Source organism: Schistocerca serialis, chromosome 5, assembly GCF_023864345.2.
Source record: "Schistocerca serialis cubense isolate TAMUIC-IGC-003099 chromosome 5, iqSchSeri2.2, whole genome shotgun sequence".
In the NCBI taxonomy this organism is placed as follows: domain Eukaryota; kingdom Metazoa; phylum Arthropoda; class Insecta; order Orthoptera; family Acrididae; genus Schistocerca; species Schistocerca serialis.
In genome coordinates this window covers 524,037,177-524,054,504 of record NC_064642.1, presented here as the reverse complement: position 1 = coordinate 524,054,504, position 17,328 = coordinate 524,037,177, and the positions used below count along the sequence as shown (strand labels likewise).

The following is a 17,328-nucleotide window of genomic DNA, read 5'->3' as shown; positions in this document are numbered from 1 at the left end:
TGCTACATAGCTACCCGTCAATGTTTAAAGTGATTCGCCTGTAGTAAGTTGTACAACTTATTCGATGAGCTGACAGATGGCAAATTTTTGGTCTGGCAGTATGGTGACATTGCCTGTTGTCCACGAAGTGACAGTACTTCTCATGTTTCGTATTTTCAGTGCACGACAGTTGTTTACCATCCCCCATTGCACCCTGCATGTTTAATGTCATGTAGTCAACATCTCCGATGTAATGGTGTATGTGACAACACTTGTTGATTCGCTCATGAGTTAATAAATGGTAGCCGTCTGCTTAGGTAATATCTGCAAGAGACAAGACAAATAAAGAGATCCTTACGTCATATAATGCCAAATGTGCAGCGTGAATAAAATTATGGATATAACTTCAAAAATCGTTTTCAGAGCCAAGTACATCCTTTTTCGGGTCCGTGTAGTACCATAAAATGGGAGCATACTGTGTAATTAATATCTGAAACTTTCCGAATACGTTGCAGAAATTTCTTAACATCCTGCTTACCGATGTATATGTTGTTCATGTGTGTCTTCCTACGTTACGTGGAGATACCTAGGTATACAACTGATTGTCATAAAACTGACAATATTACTAGTGTGCAGTCACTCCACAACTATATGATGCGAACAAAAAGTTTCGTCAACGGCCTTGCAGAGGTTGCAGATAATAATAGCTTGATCATCATCAACTTCATCATCATCATTTTTATCATCATCATTGTCGTCGTCGTTATCAGCCGTTTGACATCCACTGGTGAATAAAGACTTCCCCTGTTACGTTGGTAGAAGCGTTCTGAAATGTTAGATTATACTTGACTTTATGACGTAACGAGGTGAAATCCACACCAGAAGAACTATAGATATAAATGACAGTGCGACGGATGAATCACAGCGCGCTGGACGGAGAGCGGCTTGCAGATAGGTAACCGTTCTCAGAGTGGGGTTGCCCTACGTCACCCCAGAAGATTGGACTTCGTTGGCTGCGGGTGGGAAAAACCTGGCCGCTGAGACTCATCTGAGCTGTTCGAAGTTGAGTAAATGGCGGCTCTCGAACAGAATACAAAAATGGTGTAGCGGTATTTTAGATTGTTGTGATTAGAATTGCGCTGTGACAAAGCTACGATTCAGTAGTGTTGGTACAGTACGTAAACGACGCATTAAATGGTTGGATCACCAGTTGTATTGGTAGCATTGGTAGGGAAGAGAATATAAATTATGTGTGAGAGAGGAGCTGGGAGCTAACGACTTCTCTTCGTTTTTTGTTCGTTTGTTTGCTTTGCAAAGAATTAGAACCATACATATTTCAGTGTTGTCCACTGTGTGTTTTATATCCTTACAAAATATAAATTACTCTTTATAAGCAATAAAATTAGCTGTTCACGTAACTTCTGCGTTTTTCTGTAACCTAGCAATTATTTCCGATGCAAGTACAGTTTAGAAGTACGAATACAAACAGTTATATAATTATTGTTGTCATTGCTGTTATTACTGGTAATAACAAAATTTATCTAGCAATAACAGAAAAAGACGTTTTATGTAAGCTCTACTGAAGCGATGTTTGATACGTTTTTGTTTTGCGTTTTGTCTTTAAGTTTATCTTCGATTTGAGGAAATTGCGATTTTTAGCGCTATATGATAAATCTTTCTTTTAATTTTTAATTAAAAAATTCCTCTGTTTCAAATTACAGATCAACCATTTTCTAATACAACCTCAATCAAACACTGAAAATTTCAATTACGATAGTCTATAACAGCCTCCAGTAGTTTTATAATTCTAGTTGTGACCTTTAATGAAGGGATAAATGTATTCAACAGGCAAAAACGGCAAATTAAAGGTAAGGTTGAGTTGCTACTGCTGGTTATCAGTACCCTTTAACCCTACCAGCTGTTCGAGTGCTACAGTTAATTAAAAACATATCTCATTAATTAACTTTGGTAACAAAATTGATACCAGACTTATCGAGGTGTCAACACATTCCGATGAGAACTATCTACAAATATATTCACTTGCATTATTAACATGTTTGCTTAGCTTGCGGGAGACCGTCACTAGTTGCAATATCTGATTACTTTCGAGAAGCTACGTAATTAACAGAATGTTACTCACAGCAGCATGCACTAGAATTAAGAGCTACATATTGGAACAAATGTAAATAAAATGTAAATGTCGCTGCTTTTACGTAAATTGAGATCAACATTAGATGACACGTATTATTAATGTAAGTGATTGTGCCGTAGCCAGAGCGGCTACGTCAATTTTGAGTTCATTATTGGAAAGAGGGGAATTACTGCGATACTGCAGCACCTGCGTTGTTAAGAAGAACGATGCATTGTTCCTTTGGACATGATCCAGGTATGAATAGATCTGGCCGCGGGTCATGCACGGATAGCCAAAGTGTTTAAGGCGACTCTTCGCCTAAAACTGGAAATCCGGATTCGAGTCCTAGTCCAGCACGAATTCTCATTGTCGTCACTCTCTTATACAGCTGATGGTCGTTCATAGTCGCATTTGCGAATACATTTTACGCACAGGGATTATTCCCATATAGAAGAGGCCCTACGTATTATCTCATAAAATTAAGGCGTATTTTCACTCTTAAAATCTCATACTTCATGAAAGTGCTAGAAATCACGATAGCTTAAAGGATATTTCAGTCAGACATGTAGAGTATAATTTCAGTTTGTTCATAAAATAAATTTGTGTGGTTCAAATGGCTCTGAGCACTATGGGACTTAATTTCTGAGGTCATCAGTCCCCTAGAACTTAGAACTGCTTAAACCTAACTAACCTAAGGAAATCACACACATCCAAGCCCGAGTCAGGATTCGAACCTGCGACCGTAGCGGTCGCGCGGTTCCAGACTGTAGCGCCTAGAACCGCTCGGCCACCCTGCCGGCTAAATTTGTATGTGAATGTACATTCCTAGTATAAATATCGTGTGTTATTCTAAACAAATGTGTTTTTCGAGCCTGGTGAATCTAGACAGAGTCGGCTGAAGACCAATGGGAAGGGGTGGGGAGGGGGAGGGAGGGGGAAACGGATCGTGTATATGCGCTCGTACATCAGTCGGCAGGTACACGAATGTTATTGACTCGTGATGTTGTTTATGTAGCTATCTACTCTCATAATACTTGTAAAAAGGTGAACAGTACAAATGAAGAGAGTCGTTTAATATCGTGCCAACCACGCACAGTAAACAAAACGCTGTGTACTGTACGGGACCCGTTTTTGCTGTGTCGGTCTGCACGGCAGTTCAGCCTTGTTCACAAAGTATTTGCAGGAAAAACTGCGAAACTCATACTTGAGCTTTCGAGAGCACTTGTTGCTTGGCACATGTTACTTCATCTTTTGAAGGGCCTCTCAACTGAAAGCGATGCTAGGCTTTATACTCAAGTCGTTGGGACTTAGAATTAGCGGTGATTGAGTATCTTCGACGGGGCTTCCTAGAATTTGACTTCAGACTCAGTTAAGACCGACTGGTCTTACGGTTCACCACATCCCTGCTCGTACGTCTGAGTATAGTAAACAATTAATTGAACTTAATCATGTGCGTCGACTACTGCAGTTTTAAGCCAGCGCTGTAACGATTTAGGAATATTTACAGGTGTTTTCGATGAACAATATTTTCAGCAACGGAATGTGACGATGGTCAGAAGCCCCTTTGATACAAATGAGCAGTAAACGTCGAATAGTTATCCGTGCATCGCGTTCCGTTGCTGGAGTAAGTTCGACGACATCAATAAATGTTTTTATTTTTACTTTAAAACACCAGGTATGAGCAAGAATCATTCATGTTTACAAAATAAGGTCGGTATCTCTGACGTACATAGTGTCTAGTTCACTGTGTGTGGTTAGCACGGTATGAAATGACTCTTTTCATTTGTACTGTTCACTTTTTTACAAGTATTATGAGAGTAGATACATTCATAACAATATCACGTGTCAAAAACATTCGTATACTTGCCGAATGATGCTTCCTAATGCTTTACCGTGTAAATCATGGCAAATTTTGTTGTTTTTTTCTTCACCCGTATATAGACATGTTAGATGAGGAATTAATTAGCTCCAACAAGAGGAATGAATTAGCTGCAAACAGTAGCTTCTGACGCAGTATGTTTGCAGGAGTATCCAGTACTTCTTGTGTTTATTACCTTTGGAGGACATTTCAGTGTGACTGTCCCGTATGAAACTACATGATCACTAAAATTATCATGATTATTAATTTATAGTTTCCCACAGTTCCAACTCGGAGATCAAGTACAAAGTCAATCTGTAGTTAACGTTCGTGATCCGGTGGCTTTCCGGTTTGCTCGCGGAGTGCTGTAATGCGCAAATCAGGCATTAAACACATCATATGGAATTGTTAATGCCGTCTGCGGCGTATACTGCGCCGGCTGCCCCGGAACAAAGCGCCATTTAACCAGCGGAAGCTCATTAAATGACTGTTTGCGGTCGCAGCTGTTCACTCCCTCGTGTCCCGTGGACATTTCAAACACTGTAACAGGATGAGCATCTTGTCTGTTTACTGGTCCATTCGTTCACATTTCACATGCTACTCGCAAATCACAATTACTGCCTAGCAGCGCATATTCGGCACGTTGTCACACGGACATCTGATGCTTTGTTTCTAGCAGTATCAGCACTTTTATTTATTTATTTATTTATTTATTTGTAATTTGGTAGCCTTGTGATTCCAAGCGTGTTAACGTAAAATTCCTCTTAAGTGCAACGCGGTTCAATAAGATGGACACAGTTTCAGTTGGATATGTTTCCTGTACTATAAGTTGGTGTTTAGGTCTGTAAATTACATTTGATTATCCATACGTGGAAATTTGCAGATGTTCGGTATGAACTCCTCTGGCAGCACGGAGAACATCTATACCGTCGCTGAATTCACCCCACAATCAGTGACGAATATCTTACCTCACTGAGTTCACCGCCCCGCTAGCTGAACGGTCAGCGGGTAGGACTGCCACGCACGGAGGCCTGGGTTCGATTCCCGGCTGGGGAGGGAGATTTTCTTCCCTCAGGCACCGGGTGTTGTGCTGTCCTCGTCACCATTTCATCCCCACTGTCGACGCGCAGGTCGCCCAATGTGGCGTCGCACTCAGTAAGACCTGCACTTGGCGGCCAAACTTCCCGACTGGGAACTCCCGGCCACAGACGCCATACGCTCATTTCCATTTTTTAGGTCATTCAAATCAGTGGGAAGAGGTGGTATGTAAACTACATCTTTCACGAACTTCCATAGGAATACGTTGCAGAGTGTGAGATTAGAATACGTCGGTGGCCAAACGTGAAGTCCTAAGTCTTCATTATTCATGCGATCTCTCCGTCTTTGAGGTAGAGATTTATCCAGGAAACGTCGAAATTCAGATGTGAATTGGGTAGAGCTCCGCCATGCCGGAAAAGATAATTTGCTGTATCTTCGTTCATTTGAGAAACAAGCCAGTTTTGTAGCATTTTGAGTTACATTACTCCAGTAACCGTACGGCCGTCAAAAAAGAAATTTCCATAAATTTTTGTCAACGATATGGGGAAAAACACATTGACTTTGGGCTGCCCCTCTCCCATTCCATTGTTAAATGGAGATTTTGTAGCCCCCTACATGTGGACTTTCCAATTTAGATGAAACGTAACTTCATCAGTGAAAATTAAAGCAGCAAAAAATAATTCATGTTCTTCCATGTTTTGGAGCATAACGTCACAAAATTCTACACGCTTTACCGTATCGTTTGCGCGAACGTGTATCACTTGTAGATGTTATAGTTCTGTACATTGACCGGCGCCTCAATATACGCCACACAGTTGTTGGCGTTAGTCCAAGTTCCCTTCTCGCTCAACAGTTCGATTTTGTCCGTCTCGGTAGCTCCCTGGCCAGCGTGGCTGATTGTCAAGCAAAGAGGTCCGGATTCAATTTCCGGCCGGGTCGGAGATTTTCTCCGCTCGGAGAGTGGGTATTGCGTTGTGGATGTTGATGCTTACGGGCTCTCAACACCGAGGTTATCAGCGGTGTTGCGTTGTCCTTAAGTTCGATCGTTATAATTGATGTTCACGTTTGAGCTGGCTGAATGCACACGTCCCGAAGGCAATAATATTAACAAAAAAGGATGAACTGATTTCTTGGGCTACGTTCAAAACTCACTTGAATGTGCTCTACTTGCTCCACCGATACAGGCGGTCGACCTAGACTTTTATACAGAGAGCCAGTTTCGTCAAATTTTTTATTTCAACAATCAATGCTCTTCCTCGTTGGGGGTTCAGTATTAAAGTTAGCGCCAAAATGCACGCTGCGGACTCGGTTTTACTGAACTCACAAATGCAGTAACTCTTGCGTCGCATAGTAGCCGTCTCGCTTAAAACTGACGCGGTACATGCTACAGGCAGTGCGGTGCTCGAGCACTCTAGCGATGTTATTTGAACCTTTACAACGAACTCTTTCAGATTTACTTGACAGAATTCAAGTAGAACGTATAGCGCAGGAAACAAGCAAACTGAAACTGTGTCCGTCTTTTTGAATCACCCTGTATATTGTGCCCTGTCCTACTTTGCATATGCAGGGTAGGTTATTTGTCTATAGAAATGCCAATAAACAATAACAAATAACAACAATGAAACCGACATCACACTTTGGGTCGTAAGTGAATAAAAGAGAATTACGGAAGGAGCTGAATAACGGACTGAAATTAGGGTCGCACGTAACATACGAGGTCTGTCCAAAAAATTGCGGAACTTTGTCCACAAAATTTTTCTACGGTTACCTCTTACTTATTGTGCGTGGTCATCTTCTGAATACTGTCCTCCACAATTGAAACACCGGTCTCAACATTGTTACCACTTCCGGTAGCAGTCTTGGTGCGCCTCTTGCTGAACCACGCGACGCTCCGTCAGCAATTGTTTTTATCTCGCCTATCGTTGCAAATCTTCGTCCTTTCAATGAGATTTTCAATTTTGGAAATAAAAAAGTCCGCAGGTCCCAGGTCTGAAGGGTACGGAGGATGAGGCAGCACAGTGATTTCGTTTTTTGTGCAACAGTCACGCACTAACAGGGATGAATGCCCACGTGCGTCATCGTGATTCAAGAGCCATGAATTATCTCGCCGCATCTGAGGCCGGTTCCTTGTGATATTTTCTCGTAGGCGTCGCAACACGACCCGAGAGTACCATCGGTTAACAGTTTCTCCATGTGGCACGAATTCATGATGATCTAATCCTTCGGTAGTCATCGGTAGGCGTCCTGAACGACGGATTATCTTTAACTTTCGTCCGGACTTTTTTAAACCGTGTAAGTCATCCATAACGCCATAGGCTTCTTGCGTCGTTCGGTGTCTCTCTGTAAAAGTTTTCTTGAGTTCCACGCAAAATTTAATGCAGACGCGTTGCTCCTCTTTCATCTCGGAATTCGCAGACTGTGATACCCAATATTCTACTCAACACGGCACTGAACAATAACTAACAGACATACAACAATGAAACTTCCGGCAGTTAGACATTAAACAGAAGCGTGTATGGGGATGCCAACCGCATTTCTGTCCGAACACCATTGGAGTGAAATTAAGAATGTTTCGGAAATTTTTGAGTTATGCAGACGCGTTGCTCCTCTTTCATCTCGGAATTCGCAGACTGTGATACCCAATATTCTACTCAACACGGCACTGAACAATAACTAAAAGACATACAACAATGAAACTTCCGGCAGTTAGACATTAAACAGAAGCGTGTATAGGGACGCCAACCGCATTTCTGTCCGAACACCATTGGAGTGAAATTAAGAATGTTTCGGAAATTTTTTAACAGGCCTCGTACAGGAAATTCTGGCGAGTCCCTGTTCCAGATGCGTCTAAAAAGCTTGTTACATGTTTCGTAAAAATAATTAACTTATTTATGCTGATTGTGAAAAACTATAGCGACGGAACATAACTGTAGCTAGCACATATCGATTGCAGAATGGCTCGTAGGTCTTAAAACAGTGCTGACATCTGCGTACCCGCTACAGGGTGTTTCTCCTAAGTTATCGGGTCAATTTTCTCTGGTGTTTCACCAGATATTTGCAATTTCGTTTTTGCACTGTTTAGTTGGAATCAGTCCAAATAATGTTCATCATATTTTTCATGCGACGCTCACTGTTGACTGAAAGCGTTGGTTTGTTTCCCGTCACAAACAGGATGATTTAAAATCGGTCTCATATTAGCCTAGCGCGGTACTTGTTTTATCGATATGTATTAACAGGGGCAGTACAACTCGAAGAATAACCAGTACTCCAAGCAGCGATAGCAGTGCTCTGGCCCACATTGAATGCTACCGCCAGGCATGCGCCATTACTGAGTAGCTGCTGGATTGTTGCTTATTCTTAGTGTTGTAGCATAGCTGTTCGCACACATCGATAAAACAGTTATCGAACTATACTAATATGGGACGACTCTGTCGAATGAGCACATAAAACTCTGCTTTGAAAATAATTTTGTTTTTAACTGGAAATAAACTGACGATTTCAAATAGTTCAAGTGGCTCTGAGCACTATGGGACTTAACATCTGCGGTCATCAGTCTCCTAGAACCTAGAACTGCTTAAACCTAACTAACCTAAGGACATCACACACATCCATGCCCGAGGCAGGATTCGAACCTGCAACCGTAGCGGTCACGTGGTTCCAGACTGAAGCGCCATAGAACCGCTTGGCCACTGCGGTCGGCAACTGACGATTTTCGTCGACACGGAGCATCGCAGTCGACATGGGCGTCTCGTGAAAACCATGAGAGCAGTATTTGTTTGAGCTGACTCCAGCTACACAATGCCAAAACGAAATCGAAAATAGTTGCTGAAACACCTGAGAAACTGCGCCTGACAGCTCTCAGAGGAGACACCCGTGTATTATCTGAATTAATATTGTTTTCCCTTTTCAGACTTACCGCAATTAAAGAGCATTTTTCAACAGGCGCGTTTCGCTTTGATTCATAAAGCATATTCTTTGATCATTGGTGGAAGACTTCAAAACATGTAAGCAAGGAGCAAATTCTGATGTGTTGGTAAATGTGCCAACACCTTGTAGATATAGGAGGCCTAAATGCACGCTATCTAACGCAGACGGGCGTGAATTCTGGAACAGGATAAGTAGTGAATTCTCATAAGAAAAGTGTGCAGCTCCTCGAATACTTATCTTTATTCCATCCTTGTGGTACATCGCTCTTGATAATACAAATAAGATTATCTTCAGATACGGTTAATGGCGCCTTGCTAGGTCGTAGCCATGGACTTAGCTGAAGGCTATTCTAAGTGTCTCTCGGCAAATGAGAGAAAGGCTTCGTCAATGTAGTCGGTAGCAAAGTCGTCGTGCAACTGGGGCGAGTGCTATCCCGTATCTCGAGACCTGCCTTGTGGTGGCGCTCGGTCTGCGATCACACAGTGGCGACACGCGGGTCCGACAAGTACTAAATGGACCGCGGCCGTTTTAAGCTACCACCTAGCAAGTGTGGTGTCTGGCGGTGACACCACAAATTCACCAGTAGTTGCTGTACAAATAGTAATACAACGCATATGGCGAAGAGATACTTTAATCGCAGTACGATTCTGACGGAAAAATCAAAAATGGTTCAAATGGCTCTGAGCACTATGGGACTCAACTGCTGAGGTCATAAGTCCCCTAGAACTTAGAACTACTTAAACCTAACTAACCTAAGGACATCACACACATCCATGCCCGAGGCAGGATTCGAACCTGCGACCGTAGCGGAAAAATCAATATTAGTTTGATATCCAACAGCTACTGCGGAAGATAGTCATGCAGACAACATGCTCTGAGTAAATACAGTCCAGTTTAATGCAGGAAGAGTAAGATAAGTGCATCAGTTTGCGGAAGTTGCCACAAGCATTTTGGGGCCAAAAACTATTACATGTCGCAATTCTGATTTTTGGGTGGATTCTGCAGTGAACGTTCCGTATTTGGTATTCTTCTAGAGCTCATAAGGTGATAGAAAAGGAAGCAGGCCGATCCTCAGGGTCAATCATGTTTCGGAAACGTATCTTTTTATCACTAATCGAAGGGTGACTCGTCCAGGCACATCGAACTACTTGTTGTGTCATCCAGAGCTATCCGCACATCACACAAAGAGACTTACCGAATTACATTTAGAGTATATACCAAGAAGACAATAAGAATGTGAAAAAAATCTACAAATATTTATCACAAGGAACTCTAGATGGGATCTTCTAGAAGCAAATTTTAAAGGACTTTCATAGATAAAACACGATCTTCTACAACGAAATTACTTTTTCCTATTGTGAAGCTCTTGGTACATTTGTAAGTTTGTATTTTGGTTCTGTATTTAAGAAAATCCACCTCCAAATTGCTTCTGTACCGTGAGCTCTAATCAGCAAAAAACCAAACAAAATGTTTCTTGTCTGGCGCATGTCTTACCTTTTTGCATTCTGTTGGAAACGATATACAGTTTTCTTTGCCGTCAGTAGAAATTTTATTTACTTGTAATACCATACGGGGAACTAGGAGTCGATTAAAACGATATGTTATTGTAATACACGTGGGCCTCGTAGTGATGCCAGTTACGGGAAAGAGAAAAATCGAATAGAAAATTTTCTTAAAGGATATCATATTCACCGTTAACTGTTGAATTATTTAGTTCACAATTGCAATTTCTGCCTTTGGCCCTTTATCAACTGGTGCTGCAAAAGCTAAAAAATACACAAAAATGAAGCATATAGTGTACAGTGCATATAGAACTATACAAAGATTTTATGTGGACAGTAGTACATTACAGATTTGGTGAAAATAATACATACATTTTGCTTCAGCAGCTGTCAGACTTTAAAATGCTGAGACATGTATACGTGTCATCGTCAAACAGTGAAGTGGCTTACCTGAACTCACAATAATGTACACCACTCATTTTGATGCCATTCATTATGCGCTACACAGGGTGAACATAAATTAAAAAAAAAAAACGATTACCTGCAGGGACGGATTCCTGACTGGAAATAGAGAAAAAACGGTCCTGTGAACATGTGTCCGGAAATGCATAGTTGCCAAGTTACAGTGCACTGACGAATGAAAGATCCTCTGACCCTGTGCCGCGTGTTCCTTGTTTGCTGCAGGCTAGGTGATTGACGAAGTGTACTGTAACCAGCAGAATGGTACGGTATTCATGTCGCGAACAAGTCGAGATGGTGTTTGTTTCCAGCCATGCAAATGAAAACAGCCGAGAGGCGGAACCCGGTCCTCCATATTTGGTGTACTCACAGTCCGCCGCCTCCTTGGACGTTCGTCTGTCTGAAAGAACCTACGATCACACAAATGCCAAAAATGGCTTGAGATATTTTGTGATGTGGTCGATGTGTGTGAAGATACTTGTTTTGGTATTGCCGTGCCACCTCTCGACCGTTTCCATCTCCTTGGCCGTACACAAACACCATCTCTGCTTGTCCCTACGTGACTACGGGACCATTGTGCTGCTTACAGCGCGGTGCGTCAATCACACCGCCTGCAACATACGAGGATCATACGGCGCGTGGCTAATGGTCACCTTATAATACACAAAGTTCTCCTTCTTGAATGAAACATTGAAACATTTACTTTTACAAGCTACGTGCTAATACCAGCGATCCAACACAGCTGATTGAACTGTAATATATAACGTGACCACTCTAGCGAACGGTATGAACCTGCGTTATAAACACCTGTGTGAAGAACAGAACACTGAGGTACAAGTTTAACTTTGTATCTCGTTACTTGAACGCAGGTGAAGGCCTCGTATTTATCCTGTTATCCCCGTATACATTAGCTATGACTGGATGTCGATATGGAACATGTCGGGAATCCAGTACTAGAATATGAGACTTGGAAGACTAGATCAAATAAGGCGGAAGACATATATAACATTCCTTCCGAATTTCTAGAGTAATTGGGGGGAAGTGCCAACCAAACGACTATTCAGCTTGGTGTGCAGAATCTATGAGACTGGGGACATACCATCAGACTTTCCTCAAAGTATCATCCACAGAATATGCAGCAGCAGATAACTGCGTGAACTGTCGAACAATCGGCTTAACAGCTCGTCGATCCAGGATGCCGGCACGAGTAATACATAGAAGAATTGAAAAGAAGATTGAGGAGATTGTTGGGTGACGTTCAATTTGATTTTAGGGAAGGTAACGGCGTTAGGGAGCCACGTCTCCCCCCTAATAATGGAAGCAACATTTAAGAGAATTCAAGACGCGCTCATGGGATTTTTCGACCGAGGAGAAACGTACAACATGTAAGTTGGTGCATACTGCTTGAAATTCTGAGAAAAATAGGAGTAAGCTATAGGGAAATACGGACAATTTACAGGATGTGTAAGGACCAAGAGGGAAAGTGGTCGGATTTAAAAAGCTGTAAGGCAGGCATGCAGTCTTCAGTCCCATTTGCACAATGTACAATGCAAAGAAACAATAACGACAATAAAGAAAATGTTCAAGAGAAGGATTAAAAACCCGGGTGAAAGCGTATCAACAGCAAGATTTGCTGATGACATTGCTATTCTCAGTGAAAGCGAAGAAGAAATACATAACCTTTTGAATGGAAGAACAGTGTAGTGAGCGCATACTACTGATTCACACTAAACCGAAGACGGACGAAAGTGATGAGGAGTAGCAGAAATGAGACTAGCGTTGAACGTAACAACAAAACTGAAGGGGATATATTCTGCGACTTTAGACGCAAAATGACACATGACGGACGAAGCAAGGAGTACATGACATGCACATGCAAAGAGAGCATTCCTGGCGAAAAGAGGGCTACCAGTATCAAACACTGGCCTTATTTGAGGAAGAAGAACAGCAATGTGTGGACATAAATCATGGACTGTGGGAAAACTGGGAAAAAGAGAATAGAAGCGGCTGACATGTGGCACTGTAGAAGGATATGGAAAATTAGGAATACGGAAGTTCTCCACAGAATCGTCGAAGAAAGGAACATATGAAAAACACTGACAAGAAGAAGGGTCAGTCTGATAGAACATGTGTTCACACATAACATACACAATGGAATAAACTCCATGGTGTTAGAGGAAACTGTAGAAGGTAAATATTGTGAGGAAAGATAGAAGCTGGAATACATACGACAAATTATTGAAGACGTACGGTGCAAGTGCTATTCTGGGATGAAAAGGGAGCATAAGAGAAGAATTCGTGGCGGTCCGCATCAAACCAAATAGAAAGCTGATGACTAGAAAAAAAAAGGATCATACACAAAACAAACGTATCGTACAAAGAAAAAAAAAATGGTCTGACTATAATTCTGTTAATGAATGAAAATTTGCGCCAGAGCAGGATTCGAACTCGGATTTCCCGCTTATCACAAACGATCGCCTTAACAACTTCCAGAACCGATCAAAACTTCCATATGTCGTGGAGCCCATAACCTTTACGAGCGCAAATTTCGTGATGTCTGCAGGGAGAAACACAGATATTTTATCATAATTTTTGCCCGCTGAGACATGGATACATTATGTGTGGTTACAAGGTCCTTATTTGTACAGTGTATGTTCACACTATAGTGTCCTTTCTGATATTCATTCATGGCTGACAAACACTGTAATGTGAAGATACGGACACTATAAACACAGACATTGTAATTAGTAATTTCACTCCTGAATGAACTTTTAATTCTTATTGGAATGAAGCTGCAGAAACTTATAAAAACCGGAGAACAAACAATAAACATCAGTTACGTAAATTTGTAGAGGAACTGGGCTATACTCCCATTTAAAGAAAGAATTCTGGACACCATTTGTAATATAAAGAAGGTTGAGATTCATTGGGAGAGTCCTTAGAAAATGTAGTCCATCAACAACGGAGGTGGCTTACAAAACACTCGTCCGACCTATACTTGAGTATTGCTCATCGGTGTGAGATCCGTACCAGGTCAGGTTGACAGAGGAGATAGAGAAGATCCAAAGAAGAGCGGCGCGTTTCGTCACAGGGTTATTGGTATACGTGATAGCGTTACGGAGATGTTGAGCAAACTCAAGTGGCAGACTCTGCAAGAGAGGGGCTCTGCGTCGCGGTGTCGCTTGCTGTCCAGGTTTCGAGAGGGTGCGTTTCTGGATGAGGTATCGAATATATTTCTTCCCCCTACTTATACCTCCGAGGAGATCACGAATGTAAAATTAGAGAGATTCGAGCGCGCACGGAGGCTTTTCGGCAGTCGTTCTTCCTGCGAACTACACGCGACTGGAACAGGAAAAGGAGGTAATGACAGTGGCACGTAAAGTGCCCTCCGCCACACACCTTTGGTTGGTTTGCGAAGTATAAATGTAGATGCAGAATACTGAGACATCGTTTTCCGTGTAAAAGCTTAAAAGAGGACTAGTCATACAGAAGATTAGAGTCTTTCTGATATTTTAGGCGAATGGTTGTTTACCAATTCAAAATAGTAGCGTAACAGGTGCATTCTATCGCGAATTTACTGATTACAAACATCACAGGCATCTTCTTTGTTCCGAAACAGACCAATTTTTTAATTAACTGTTTTTGTTCTCTATTAAATTTGCTCAAATAAAATATATTACGACTACGCTACAGAGGAATAATAAACCCGTGTTTTATCTCCGAGATAATGAACTGTATTTCTTTTTTTTAATAATATTACTGTGTTTATAGCAACACATTGCTTTGTGTCTTTATAGTCGATTTGCTGTCTGTTTTGTAATTCAAGCCACTAATACAACAGAGAGACTGGTCAGTTAAAGTTAATTGATTCCATACCTTTATTCTTATGTTTCAGTACGAGTTCAAGGCTAAAGGTGTGAAGAAAAAGAAAGTGACGCTTGAGATATCAGTGGATGGAGTACGTGTGACACTTCGGAAAAAGAAAAAGGTACGTTCAATTATGAATATTATAACTAAACAGAAAATAATGAGAAGCGAAGTATACTCATTACGATACCTCAGTACCGGAATCATTGTGGTTGTTCGATTTATAAGAAATATAGCTCGTTTCTCCCGGAATGAATTTTTTTTTCTGACAGAAACTGTAGGTTTCTCTGTGCATAAGAGTATGAGTTCAGTAAAAACAAGTGAGACTTTCGCGTGCATGCGCACTTGTGTGTAACTGTGTGTTTGTGTGTGTGTGGGGGGGGGGGGGGGGATGGAGGGGGGGGCGATCCGTAACAAAAAATATTAAAAGGCTATTGAACATAGGTGTTTAACAATAGAGTAAATTATTTAATGATGAACCTGTCCTAAGGAAATATATGGGAGGTACAGGAATCTACAGGAAAAAACTAGCGATATCTTATTCGGGACGACAGTAATTCTCAGACATATAAATGAACAACGGTAATTTTAGAAGTGTCAGTTAGCATAAATTCTCAATCAGAAAATACGAAAAAGTTTTAAAAATGCTACGACGAGACTGGAACTAAAATTATGGATAGCAAAGCAAAAGCTGAAATGCTTACCTTTGCTTTTAAATGTTCATTTTTAAAGCAATCCAGGATTATTAATCAATTTAATTGTCATATTACTGAAAAGATGAGTGAAATAGACATTAGTGTCAGTGTCGCTGAGAAACAGCTGAAATCGTTAAAACTGAACAAAGCGCCAGTGCCCGATGGAATGCCTATCAGATTCTATACACAGTTTTCAGCCGAATTTGCCCCCTCTTAGCTATAATCTACCGTAGATCACTCGCAAAAAAACCGTGCCCAGTAGCTGGGAGAAATCACAGGTGACACGAGTCTACACGAAGGGTAACAGATGTGATCCACAGAACTTCCGTCCAATATTCTTGACATCCATTTGTTATAGAATCTTAGAACATACTCTGAGCTCACACTTAAAGTGGTTTCTCGAAGAGAATGACATCGACCGTGCCAACTAAAACGAATTCCGAAAAATCAGTCATGTGAAACACAACTCACCCTTTTCTCAATATACATACCGAAATCCATGGATAAAGGCAGTAAGGTGGATGCAGTATTTCTCCATTTCCTAAAGGGATTTGACTAGTTCCAAATCCACGCGGGTGAGTCACATGAAAACCGTAAATCTTTTTTTAAATATTATTTATTGTGCAGAAGTGGTACAAAGCTGTATCACTTTTCAACATAATCTCCCCCACGCTCAATGCAAGTCCTCTAGTTCTTACAAAGCGCATAAATTCCTTTAGTAAGAAATTCTTTTGGTAGTCTGCGCAACCACTCATGCACCGCGTAACGTACCTCTTCATCAGAACGGAACTTCTTTCCTTCCATTGCGTCTTTGAGTGGTGCATACAAATGGAAATCACTTTGGTGAAGGTCTGGTGAGTATGGTGGATGAGGAAGACACTCAAAATGCACGTCTGTGACTGCTGCAACCGTTGTACGGGCAGTCTGGGGCCTTGCATTGTCATGTTGCAAAAGGACGCCTGCTGACAGCAATCCACATCGCTTTGATTTGATTTCAGGCCGCAGATGAATTTTTTAGGAGATCTGTGTATGATGCACTGGTGCCAGTGGTCCCTCTAGGCATGTAATGCTCCAAAATGACGATTTTTTCGTCCCAAAAGAGAGTCAGCATAACCTTCCCTGCTGATGGTTCTGTTCGAAACTTCTTTGGTTTTGTTGATGAGGAATGGCGCCATTCCTTGCTCCTTCTCTTTTCCGGTTGGTGGAAGTGAACCCAGGTTTCGTCCCCAGTAACGGTTCTTGCAAGGAAGCCATCACCTTCTCCTTCAGAGGGCCGAAGAAGTTCTTCACAAGTATCAACACGTCGTTCTCTCATTTCAAGAGTCAGCTGCCGTGGCACCCATCTTGCAGACACTTTGTGAAACTGGAGCACATCATGCACAATGTGGTGTGCTGACCCATGACTAATCTGTAAACATACTGCAATGTCATTCAGTGTCACTCGGCGGTTTTCCTTCACTATGGCTTCAACTGCTGCAATTTTCTGTGGAGTCACAACTCGTTATGCCTGACCTGGACGAGGAGCATCTTCCACTGAAGTCACACCATTTGCGAACTTCCTGCTCCATTCGTAGAGTTGCTGCTGTGACAGACATGCATCACGTACTGAACCTTCATTCGTCGATGAATTTCAATAGGTTTCACACCTTCACTACGCAAAAACCGAATAACAGGACGCTGTTCTTCCCTGGTGCAAGTCGCAAGTGGGGCGGCCATCTTTATACTGATACTGCGATGGTATGTGTGCATATGCACTATGCTGTCACCTACAGGTCATTCTGCACGCTGTTTGTAGCACGCTTACCAACTTACAGGATAACGGCGCGAAATTTCGATTTGTTAGTACAAATTTAAGGTTTTCATTTGACTCAA

At 41.8% G+C, this 17,328-nt stretch overlaps 1 protein-coding gene across 1 annotated transcript in view; it reads left to right on the top strand.

The window, feature by feature from the left end:
- The window catches only part of LOC126482058 (carboxyl-terminal PDZ ligand of neuronal nitric oxide synthase protein), a 948,220-nt gene that overhangs the window by 630,125 nt on the left and 300,767 nt on the right, over positions 1–17,328 (top strand). Inside the window, exon 3 of the mRNA XM_050106034.1 lies at positions 14,790–14,882. Within this exon, the coding sequence (XP_049961991.1) occupies positions 14,790–14,882 (93 nt within the window). The remainder of the gene's footprint in view (positions 1–14,789; positions 14,883–17,328) is intronic.